This window comes from Neophocaena asiaeorientalis, unplaced genomic scaffold (genome assembly GCF_003031525.2).
Source record: "Neophocaena asiaeorientalis asiaeorientalis breed wild unplaced genomic scaffold, Neophocaena_asiaeorientalis_V1.1 scaffold629, whole genome shotgun sequence".
Classification (NCBI taxonomy): Eukaryota; Metazoa; Chordata; class Mammalia; order Artiodactyla; family Phocoenidae; genus Neophocaena; species Neophocaena asiaeorientalis.
This window is the reverse complement of record NW_020175468.1, coordinates 444521-456840: the sequence shown is the minus strand read 5'-3', so window position 1 is coordinate 456840 and position 12320 is coordinate 444521. Positions and strand designations below refer to the sequence as shown.

The 12320-nt window shown below is 42.1% G+C and overlaps 1 protein-coding gene and 1 non-coding gene across 2 annotated transcripts; both read left to right on the top strand.

Moving 5' to 3' along the window:
* Nucleotides 1–12231, top strand: LOC112415431 (zinc finger protein 160-like). Its single transcript, XM_024768435.1, has 4 exons — nucleotides 1–59; nucleotides 2220–2310; nucleotides 5394–5520; nucleotides 9440–12231. The coding sequence occupies exons 2-4, from the start codon at nucleotides 2296–2298 to the stop codon at nucleotides 10867–10869; spliced, it is 1572 nt and encodes a 523-aa protein (XP_024624203.1). The 5' UTR covers nucleotides 1–59; nucleotides 2220–2295; the 3' UTR covers nucleotides 10870–12231.
* Nucleotides 7502–7574, top strand: TRNAE-CUC (transfer RNA glutamic acid (anticodon CUC)). Its single transcript has one exon. It is a non-coding gene; the product is annotated as a tRNA-Glu (tRNA).
* Nucleotides 12232–12320: the final 89 nt, after the last annotated feature.

Genomic DNA, 12320 nt, shown 5'->3' with positions numbered 1-12320 from the left:
TTCCCCTTGGCAATCACCAGTCTGTTCTCCGTGTCCATGATTCTGTTTCTGTTTTGTAGGTAAGTTTGTGTCATATTTTATTTATTTATTTATTTATAAATTATTTGTTTTATTTATTTTTGGCTGCATTGGGTGTTTCATGTGGATTCTTAATCACTGCCCCACCAGGGAAGCCCCTTGTGTCATATTTTAGATTCCACATATAAGTGATATCATATGTTGTCTTTCTCTGACTTACTTCACTCAGCATGACAATCTCTAGGTCCATCCCTGTTACTGCAAATGGCATTATTTCCTTCTTTTTTATGGCTGGGTAGTATTCCATTGTGTGTGTGTGTGTGTGTGTCCGTACACACCACATCTTCTTTATCCATTCATCTGTCAGTGAACACTTAGGTTGCTTTCATGTCTTGCTTACTGTGAATAATACTGCTGTAAACATAGGGGTGCATGGATCTTTTTGACCTGTGGTTTTGTCTGGATATATGCCCAGAAGTGGGATTGCTGGGTCATATGACAACTCTATTTTTAGTTTTTGAGAAACCTCGGTACTGTTTTCTATGGTAGCTGCACCAATTTACATTCCCACCAGCAGTGCATGACCTCGTTTCTAAGTCCAGTATTTAACTTCCTGCGCACATTTGCTTTTCCTGTCAGCAGCAGGGGGCACAGGTCCTCACTCCCTCTTCCTTGAAACACTTTCTTTCCATGGTTTTGAGGACGTCCCACTAACCTTTATAAGCCTATCTACCTATTTGTTTTATTTTCTTCTCCCCTCCCTGTTCGCTTCTTAGCTCCCTCTGCTGAATTCCTGACCTCCCTGGTCTCTGAATGTGGTTGCATCCCAAGGCTGAGTCCTGGAACCTCTTCTCTGTCTATACCCGCTGCCTTTCCTCATCATCTCATCATATGGCTTTCAATACCACCTACATGTCTCGCAGTTTATCCTCTCCATCCAGACTTCTGCCTTAAACCCTCAATCCTGTGTCCAGCTGTCTCCTCGACATCTCTGCTGGGGACATTTAACAGGAATCTCCACCTTAATTTGTCCAAAACTGGTCTTGACCTCCCCCAGCCCTGTTCCGCCTGCCGTCCTCCACATCTCAGTTAAGGGCGACCCTGTGAATATCTCGGCATTGTAAATGCATTACATTATTTGTAAGTGTTTTAATGTGTAAGATAAAAGAAATATTAGGTGTTTACTTAAAGTGAGAGAAACAATACATAGTTTCTAAAATTCTTTTGAGAGATGGGAGAAAAATGCTTGGAGACCAAGGCCCTTCGTCATCAGCTTCCCCCGGTGCCTCTCTGACCTCCCCTCCCGCCCACCTCCTCACCCTGCTGCAGCCACCCAGCCCTCTTTCCCTCTCCAGGGATGAAGTTTGTACTCTCAGGGCCCTCACGGGGGTGTCTCTCTGCCTAGAACTATCGGACTCAGGAGACGCAGGTGGCAAACATGCTTCCTCCCCCAGGTCTTTGGTCTAATGTCAGCGTCTGAGTGGAGCCTTCTCTGACCAGCCCCCTCCCATTTAACATGCCAGCCACACCCTCACCCGCACCTCTGGTCCATGACACTTGCTTGACGTGTTTTCTTCTGCCCCATCCCCTTCCACGGCTGGGTCCTGGTGACAGCAATTCACCACGGGTCGAAAAGAGACAGAAAGAAGGTGGGAGACGGGCCCGGCTTGCCTCCCGGCTTCACGTTAGACGGATGAGGCATTTTGCAGATACGTGTTTTGTACCCCTCCCCCATCAAAGAGTCTTCGTCAAATTTAGTTGGGTGGGGCATAGCCCCAGAAATGTTTTAAAGTGCCCCCAATGATTCTGATCTGTGTCCTGCACTGAGCACCAGGGCTCTGTATCTTCCCTTTCTGAGGCTGAGATTAGCCCCTGGGAGAGGCAAGGGGATTCTGCTCTGCGTGGGGATGGATCAGGGCTGGTCTGTGACCTGCAGGGGATCGTCGGGTCCAGCTGAGGTGCCCGCTGCTGCTGGGTACGTGAGGGCCTCACCAGGAGGGGAGCGAGATCTGAAGGAAAGGGTGGGGAAACTCCTGTGTTGGTCTCTGTGTGGGAGTTTACTGTCCTGAGCCCCTCCTGGGACAGTGGGCAGCAGAGGACCGTCTGTTCCACATGCTGAGGGCTTCCCTGTGTGTGTGGTGGTGACTCAGGAAGGGGGTGTGTTGATTGCAAGCGTTAAACAGCATCTTTTCCACTTTCAGGGTCGACTTGAAAGACTCATATTGCCTAAGGAAGAAGCCCTGAAGAGGAGGAAGAGGAAAGAAAGAAGAGTCTGGAATGGCTCTTTCTCAGGTAAAGTCATATTCTCAGTTGTTTCTTCTGTCTGTCCTTCCTGAAATGCCCTTCTTTGGACTCACTGATCTTGTCTGACTCTGAAGTATCCTGCCTGACACCTGTACATTCATAGCCATCCGGGGCCTTCCCTCAGGGCCTGTCATCTCCACTTAGATTCTGTCTCATGATGACCCAGTGACGTGGAGCTTGAAGAAGCTCCATTGTGGTCATCAAGAGACAACTCTTATTTCAGTAAATTTAAGTGTGTATATGTGTGTGCATGAGTGCATGGATGCTCAAGCCCATGGTTTTTATAAAATACATATCATTATTTCTGAATAGGTTAGGTTTGGGAATTCCCTGGCGGTCCAGTGGTTAAGACTCCACGCTTCCACTGCAGGGGGCACAGGTTCAGTCCCTGGTCGGGGAACTAAGATCCCACAAGCTGCATGGCGCGGCCAAAAAAATTATAAATAAGTTATATATTATTTAGTTGTTGAAATTATATCATAAGTATTTTTCATTGCATTAAATTTTTTCTACACTATGACATTAATGAGTTAAATAGTTATAAAAAGAGTAACATGTATGTGCGTGTGTGTGCATGTCTGCATGATGACATTTTATGTAATTCTAGGTTGTTAGCCTTGAACTTGTTTCAAGTTTCTTCAGGGAACCCTCTGTCAGTGTACCTTTGATGCTTTTATATGACTTAAATTCTTTACGTTTAAATTCAGAATCTAAACACCTGGGTTTATATGTTTGTTCTACCATCTTTAGCAGTTTGACCTGAGGCAAATTTCTTAGAATGTCTGTGACACAGCTGTCTCTGCCTTAAGATGGAAGGGACCAGATCTTTTTTTTTTTTTTTAATTGTTAAATTTTGTATTGGAGTATAGTTGATTAACAATGTTGTGTTAGTTTCAGGTGTACAACAAAGTGATTCAGTTATACATACACAGGTCTCTGTTCTTTTTCAAATTCTTTTCCCATTTAGGTAATTACAGAGTATTGGGCAGGGTCGCTTGTGCTATACAGTAGGTTCTTGTTGGTTATCTATTTTATTTTATTTTTTAAAATTTATGTATTTATTTATTTTTGGCTGCGTTGGGTCTTTGTTGCTGCGCATGGGCTTTTCTCTAGTTGCGGCGAGTGGGGGCTACTCTTCGTTGCGATGCGCGGGCTTCTCATTGTGGTGGCCTCTCCTGTTGCGGAGCACGGGCTCTAGGCGTGCGGGCTCAGTAGTTGTGACTCGCGGGCTCTAGAGCGCAGGCTCAGTAGTTGTGGTGCACAGGCTTAGTTGCTCCGCGATATGCGGGATCTTCCTGGACCAGGGCTTGAACCCATGTCCCCTGCATTGGCAGGAGGATTCTCAACCACTGCGCCACCAGGGCAGTCCCTGGTTATCTATTTTAAACATAGCACTGTGTGTATTGTCAATCCCAAACTCCCAATTTATCCCTCCCCACCCCTGACCAGATCTTTTTATTATGTTTTTTTAAATTTTACTTATTTATATATTTTAAAAGTAATTTTTATTGGAGTATAGTTGATTTACAATGTTGTGTTAGTTTCAGGTGTGCAGCAAAGTGAATCAGTTATACATATAGCCATTGTTTTTCAGATTCTTTTCCCATATAGGTTATCACAGACTGTTGAGTAAAGTTCCCTGTGCTGTACAGTAGGTCCTTGTTGGCTATCTATTTTATATGCAGTAGTGTGTGTATGTTACTCCCAAACTCCTAATTTATCCCCACCCCCACACCGCATTTCCACTTTGGTAACCATAAGTTTGTTTTCTATGTCTGTGAGTCTGTTTCTGTTTTGTTGCGTTACTTTCTAACATTGTGTTACAATGTTGTGTTACTTTCAGGTGTGTAGAAAAGTGAATCGGTTATACATGTATCCACTCTTTTTTAGATTCTTTTCAAATTTTTAAAAAATTTTTTAAATTAATTTTTATTGGAGTAGAGTTGGTTTACCATGTTGTGTTAGATTCTACTGTACAGCAAATTAATCAGCTATACGTATACATATATCCCCTCTTTCTTGGATTTCCTTCCCATTTAGGTCACCACAGAGCATTAAGTAGAGTTTCCTGTGCTACACAGTGTGTTCTCATTAGTTATCTATTTTATAAGTAGTATCAATAGTGTGTATGTGTTAATCCCAATCTCCCAATTCCTCCCACTCCCCCCCTTTTCCCCCTTGGTATCCATACATTTATTTTCTACATCTGTGTCCCTATTTCTGCTTTGCAAATAAGATCATCTATACCATTTTTCTAGATTCCAGATATATACATTAATATATGATACTTATTTTTCTCTTTCTGACTTACTTCGCGCTGTATGACAGTCTCTAGGTCCATCCATGTCTCTACAAGTGACCCAATCTCGTTTCTTTTTATGGCTGAGTAATATCCCATTGTATATATGTGCCACATCTTCTTTATCCATTCCTCTGTTGATGGACATTTAGGTTGCTTCCATGTCCTGGCCATTGTAAATAGTGCTGCTGTGAACATTGGGGTGCATATGTCCTTTTGAATTATGGTTTTCTCAGGGTATATGCCCAGTAGTGGGATCGCTGGGTCAGATATTTTTAAATTTGGTATTACGTTATTATACGAGTTAGTACCTGCAAAGTATTGAGAGGAATGCGTAGCACATGAGGAGTGTTCAAACACTTGTTGAGATTACTGTTGCTGTCATCACCGTTTCTTTAAAGCCACTATAGACGTTGTCTTCTTTGAAGATGTCATTCCTGCTCTTGTTCCTCTAGACATTGAATATAACTTGGTGTGTGGAGCATATCTCACATTTCTATACAGATAATCCTGTGTTGACTGTGTGTGTGTGTTTCTTGTATTGTCCACAAAAATGGGAAGTCCACATGATTTAGAGGCTATCATCCTTTTATGGAAAAGTGTAATAAACCAAAATTAGGGACACATAACTTGCTCAAAAATACCATAAGTGGATCTGTAACAATACTCCCTTCAGTCCAATCCATCCTTTCCCCTCTCTCTCCTCTTCTCATTTTGTGTGAAAATAAGAATTCTCCTCATGGCCCCTTGTTGAAATGTGTTTTCATTTCAGGAACAGTTGACCTTCAAGGATGTGGCCATAGAATTCTCTCAGGAGGAGTGGGAATGCCTGGACCCTGCTCAGAGGGCCTTGTACAGGGACGTGATGTTGGAGACCTACGGGAACCTGCTCTCCCTGGGTGAGGATAACTTCCCTCCAGAAGTCGGGACCTGTCCTTGGGTATCTTTGCATTTTCCCTTGTGTGCCTCTTGGGAACCCCTACATTGCCTGCCTGAGATCAAAGCCCTGTTGACTCAGAAATGAAAAGCTTCGTAATGTAGCATGAGGACTTTGAACTTGTCCTTTCTTCATATGATCTTCCCATTTCATGATCAAGGGTGATTCCAGAGCTTAAATATGCATAAAATCTTATGGCAAAGTGAAAATATCCAGTTCCCTCTTTTCGACCCCTGTGCTTTTGATCCAGTAGTTCTCGGAAGAGAGCTAGATGTCTGCATATTATACTACGCTGTGTGCATTCAGAAGGAGACAATCAGTGGGGGAATTTTTGAAATTGTTTGTTTAGCTTTATTGAGGTATAGTTGTCAAATAAAATTGTGATATATTTAAAGTGTACAGCGCGATGATTTGATATACATATACATTGTGAAAGGATTCCCATCAAGTTAATTAACATACGTTACCTCACATACTTTTCTTTTTTCTTGGGGAGAACACTTAAGTTCTACTCTCGTAGCACATCTCAGTTTTATAGTATTATCTACTATAGTCATCACATTTTACATGAAATGTTCAGACCTTATTCATCTTATGACGGAAATTGTGTGCCCTTTTATCAACCTTTCCCCATTTCCATAACCCCCAGCCCCGGGCAGCAGTTATGCTACTCTGTGTTTCTAGACCTGGTTTCTTCCCTCATCATTGTACTCCCTCCCACTGATTGACTGATTGATGGCTGCGCCGGGTCTCAGTTGCGGCATGTGGGCTCCTTAGTTGCGGCATGCATGCGGGATCTAGTTCCCTGACCAGGGATCGAACCCAGGCCCCCTGCATTGGGAGCACAGACTCTTACCCGCTGGACCGCCAGGGAAGTCCCTGCACTCCCTCCCTTTTAGATCTCTTCCTTTTTGCCCCATGTCCTATAGTTAAGAATGGGACAACATTATGCTACTTGCTAAGTCAGTTTCTCTTTTTTCCCAAGTCAACATTTTAAGTGTCCGAATGCATTTATCTTCCCACAGATTGGCAGGTACACACACTGCCCACATGCCCACTACTTCCTAGCCTCTACGCTTATTAACATTTTTTTATTCTCTTTTTTTTAATTGAAGTGTACTTGATTTACAGTGTGTTAATTTCTGCTGTTCAGTGGAGTGATTCAGTTTTTTATATATATATATATATATGCGCACATTCTTTTTCACATTGTTTTCTGTTGTAGTTTTCTTAGGACGGGGCCGAAAGTAAGCTCATCACACGAGATGAATTGTTCCGAAGCACAGCAGTAGAGGGCTGCTGCTCGCTCAGGCAATACAGCGCCGTCTGTCCTGCTGTGGTGACTTTTATTTAAGCATTATCTATGTTTACATCTTAAGACTTGTTTTCTTAACATTCCAGAAATGCCAAAGCAGCAACATATGCTTTTACTTATTATACAAGCAACAATGGGCTTTCTTGAAGACATGCCGTGCTTCGTCCTTGAGGCCATAAGCAACACAAGGACATCTCCTTGTGTTCCCATCATTCTGATTATACTAAAGTAGCACAAGGACGTTTCCTTGTGTTCTGATTATACTGAGGTCATTTCATGGATCAGTGCCCAAAGTATCCAGGACCGCCTGCAGTCCTGGCTTATTCGCCCGCCCTCGGTTTGCCGAGAGGGGGCTCACGGGTCACGTCTCCTTTCCATGTCCTCAGTTATTCCACTACATTTTCCATTATGGTTTACCCCAGGTTATTGAATATAGTTCCCTTGCTTATTTTTCAAAACACATTGTTTGTTTGCTTAGTTTTGAGAGTTCTTTGTATAACGTGGACACAAGTCCATGGTGAGATATCTATCGTGCACATATTTTCCCCTAGTCTGTAGCTGGTGTTTTCATTTCCTTAACAGTGTCTTTTTTAAAGAACTTTTAAAAAATTGAAGTACAGCTGGGAATTCCCTGAAGGTCCAGTGGTTAGGACTCTGCACTCTCAGTGCTGAGGGCCCAGGTTCAATCCCTGGTCGGGGAACTAAGATCTCGCAAGCCGCTTGGCGAAAAAAAAAAAAAAAAAATTGAAGTATAGTTGATTTACAGTGTTGTGTTAATTTCTGCTGTACAGCAAATTCAGTTATACCTATATATACATCCTTTTTTATATTCTTTTCCATTATGATTTATCACACCACATTGAATATAGTTCCCTGTGCTGTACAGTAGGACTTCGTTGTCTGTTCATTCTGTATATAGTAGTTTGCATCTGCTAATCCCAAACTCCCAATCCATATCTCCCCTGCTCACCCTCCCTCTTGGCAACCACATGTCTGTTCTCTATGTCTGTGAGTCTGTTTCTGTTTCCTTTGTGCCTTTTTTTTTCTTTTTTTCTTTTTTTTGCCGTGTGGCTTGCAGGATCTTAGTTCCCCCACCAGCGACTGAACCCTCACCCTCAGCAGTGAAAGCACAGAGTCCTAACCACTGGACCGCCAGGGAAGTCCCATGTGCCGAATTTTAGATTCCACATATGAGTGATATCACCTGGTATTTGTCTTTCTCTTTCAAAAAGTCAGTAGTCTTAACGTAAATTTCAGTTCTCATTTTGTGTTGGTTCTGGAACAGAAGCCTTGCTTTTTTTTGTCTTCAGAAGGATTTGTTGAGAATTTCACAAACAATAGTTTCGTATAATTGAGGTTGCTTATTACTTATACCCTGGTTTTATCACAGCTTACTAGAATGTTTTATTTACTAATTTTCTTTTTTTTTCATTGAAGTATAGTTGATTTACAATGTTGTGTTAATTACTGCTGTCCAGCAGAGTGACTGACATATATACATTCTTTTCCATATTCTTTTCCATCATGTTTTATCACTGTTGGCTAATTTTCATTATGATTTATAGACGATGGCTTTTCGGTGGGTATCAGGCAGTATAACTGACTCACATCCCTGGTTAGTGTTGCAGAATGGCCATTCTGAGTGAATATAGTTCTACGACTTTTGTAACTGGTATTCAGAGAATGACTGTATTTTTATAACATTGTTTTATTAAACTTCATTTCCACTTCTAAACTGCCATTTATTTATATTACTCATTAGTTAAAATTATGGCTTATTTACCATTAGAGTGCCGTGCTTTAGCGTTTATCGGTGCACAATCGATATGCCGTAAATACGTGTAATATCTTTATCTCTTCAAATCTGAAACCGCCATACGTTTTCTGTGAAGTGGTGTGTGCTTTGGGGTCATGGTACAAAAATACCCCTTCTTTCAGGGCTAACATGGGTACGCTATGGGTGTTTCAGCCATTGATCGTTTAAAGTAGGCTTCCCTAAAATTAATTTGAAATACATGTAATCACCCTTTCTCTCTCTTTTTTTTTTTCCTAATTTATTCATTTTTGGCTGCATTGGGTCTTCGTTGCTGCACGTGGGCTTTCTCTAGTTGCGGTGAGCAGGGGCTATTCGTTGCGGTGCGCAGGCTTCTCACTGTGGTGGCTTCTCTTGTTGTGGAGCATGGGCTCTAGGCACGTGGGCTTCAGTAGTTGTGGCACGTGGGCTCGGTAGTTGTGTCTCGCGGGCTCTAGAATGCAGGCTCAGTAGTTGTGGTGCATGGGCTTAGTTGCTCTGTGGCATGTGGGATCTTCCCGGACCAGGGATCGAACCGTGTCCCCTGCATTGGCAGACGGCTTCGTAACCACTGCGCCACCAGGGAAATCCCACCCTTTCTTTATGAAAGAATCTCATTCCCTTTGTGTTCCTAAAAACTGAAGATCATGGTTGCAACATTTCTTAACTGTTCAAAACATGTAGTACTTCTGATACAATATTATGTTCTTCAATATGAAATATTTCTTTCAAACTGTAATTAATAGGAGACATACGATTCTTTATGTCTTGTAGATACCTCTCTTAAATGTGTGATCGAGGAATCCGCACCAAAAGAGAACAGTCATACAGGGGAAGTGTTGCAAACAGTGTTGTTGGAAAGACATGAAAGCTGTGAGACTGAGGACTATGGCTATAGGGAAATCCAGAAAAATGAGCGTGACTTTGAGTACCAGTGGAGAAGTGACAAAAGAAATTACAGAGGAGTGCCTGTCACCCATAAAAAAAATCTCACTGGTAGAAGAGATCAACATGGTAGAAGAGATGAAGGAGACAAGCCTATTGAAAACAGGCTCGGACTAAGCTTTCAGTCACATCTGGCCGAACTGCAGATGTTTCCAACTGAAGGGCCATTGTATGAGTATCATCAAGTTGAGAAGTGTAACAGCAGTGGTTCCTCACTGTCAGTACTTCAGAGAATTCTTCCGAGTGTCCAAACCAACATTTTTAATGAATATGGGAATGATTTCTGGCATTCTTCATTACTCCCAGAAGACCAGAAAGCATACATTAGGGAAAAACCTTACAAATGTGATGAGTATGACAAAGCAGTTCATCATGGCTCACAACTCACTAACCATCAGGTAATCCACACAGGTGTGAAGCCTTACAAATGTAATGTATGTGGCAAAGCCTTTAATCAGAGCTCACATCTCACTAGACATCAAAGAATCCACACAAGAGGGAAGCATCACAAGTGTGAGGAATGTGGTAAGGGCTTCAGTTACAGTTCACACCTTCTACGTCATCGCAGAATTCATACCGGAGAGAAACCCTACCGGTGTAGCGAGTGTGACAAAGCCTTTAGTGTGTATTCAAGTCTTATTTATCATCAGGTCGTCCATACCAGAGAGAAACCGTACAAATGTAACGAGTGTGGCAAGGTCTTCAGTCAGAGTTCAAGCCTTACTAATCATCGCAGGATTCATACTGGAGAGAAACCTTACAAATGTAGTAAATGTGGCAAAGCCTTTAGTCAGAGCTCCCACCTCACTCGACATCAGGTCATGCACACTGGAGAGAAACCCTACAAATGCAGTGAGTGTGGCAAGGTCTTCACTCAGAACTCAAGCCTCGTCAGTCATCGGAGAATTCATACCGGGGAGAAGCCGTACAAATGCAACGAGTGCGGCAAAGCATTTGGTGTGTATTCAAGTCTTACTTATCATCAGGTCACCCATACCAGAGAGAAACCGTACAAATGTAACGAGTGTGGCAAGGTCTTCAGTCAGAGTTCAAGCCTTCCTAGTCATCGCCGGACTCATACCGGAGAGAAACCTTACACATGTAACGAGTGCGGCAAGGCCTTTATTCATTGCTCAAACTTCAACAGACATAAGAAAATCCACACTGGAGAGAAACCTTACCAATGCAGTGAGTGTGGCAAGGCCTTCACTCAGAACTCAAGCCTCGTCAGTCATCGGAGAATTCATGCTAGAGAGTAACCTGACCGATGTAACGAGTGTGGCAAAATAACACAAGTTCAAGCATGGATTGACACCAGAGAGTCCACACTAAAGAGAAATTACATCAGTGTAACATATAGGACAGAGGACTTGTACAGACTTCGCAACTCACTAGACATCAGAATATACATCTTTGATGAAGCCGCGAGAATGTAATGTGTGTATAAAGGCTCTTATCTGTAGATCAAAACTACAGAACATCGCAAGATTCCTACTGGAGAGCAGCTTTACAAATGTAACGAATGTGGGAAGGCTTTTTATTAAACATCATGGCTTTGATGTCATGAGAGGATTTATACCTGAGAGAAACCAGGGAAATTTTTTTTTTTTTTTTTTAGGTACGCGGGCCTCTCACTGCTGTGGCCTCTCCCGTTGCGGAGCACAGGCTCCAGACGCGCAGGCCCAGTGGCCATGGCTCACGGGCCCAGCCGCTCCGCAGCATGTGGGATCTTCCCGGACCGGGGCACGAACCCACGTCCCCTGCATCGGCAGGCGGACTCTCAACCACTGCGCCACCAGGGAAGCCCAGGGAAATTTACTGAATGTGGAAAGGCCTTTAAGCAACAGTGTCCCCTCAGGATTCACCAAAGAATTCATAATGGAAAGAAGCCTTACAAAAGTAACGAATATTTAAAATTTCTTCAAGACTTTTTGCAACAGAATCCACATCAGAGCATTCACATGAGGAATAACTAAGTCTCAAGTTTAGTCTGAAATATTGCATACTGCAGAATAAAATTAAAAGTCAAAATATGTTAAAACTTAGGTAGATATATAGATAGATCCTGAGGATGTTATCCTATGGTTTCTTTTCTAAATCTCTTATAGTTTAAAGTAGTATGGTTTTACATTTCAAGTTTAAAGCTATGACCAATTTTGAGCTAATATTTGTACAGGTGTGAAGTTTTGGTGGAGATTCTTTCATTTTTTTTTTTCCTAGTATGGAAGATCAGTTGATATGGTGTAATTTTTTCCAGATTCTTGCTTCATTCAGTTTTCTTGGTACCTTTGTCAAAACTCAGTTGCAAGTAATTGTGTGGGGCTATTTCTGGGTTCTCTGTTTTGTTCCATCGTTCTGTATGTCTCACTCCACAAAATCAGTCTTGATTACTTTTTATCTTATTAGAAGTTTTGAATTGAATGAGTGATTCCAACCAATTTATTCTTCTTCAGATATTTTAGCTCTTCTAATTCCTTTTGCCTTTCCATATAAGTTTTAGAAAAATCTTGTTTGTGCCTACAAAATATCTTGATGGAAAATGCATTAAGCCTGCCTATCAGTTTGCAATCGTTTGACATCATTTCTGTTAGGCCTTCCAATAAATGGCTGTAGTATGTCTATTTATTTGTCTGATCTTTGGTTTCTTTCACCAGTATTTTATAGATTTCAGCATCAAAATCCTGTCAACGTTTTGTTTGATTAACACATT

Bases quoted from the DNA above. Each gene is read 5' to 3' on its own strand.
- LOC112415431 (XM_024768435.1), top strand. The intron at 5,521-9,439 runs GTGAGGATAACT...TATGTCTTGTAG, and splicing joins CGGGAACCTGCTCTCCCTGG to ATACCTCTCTTAAATGTGTG.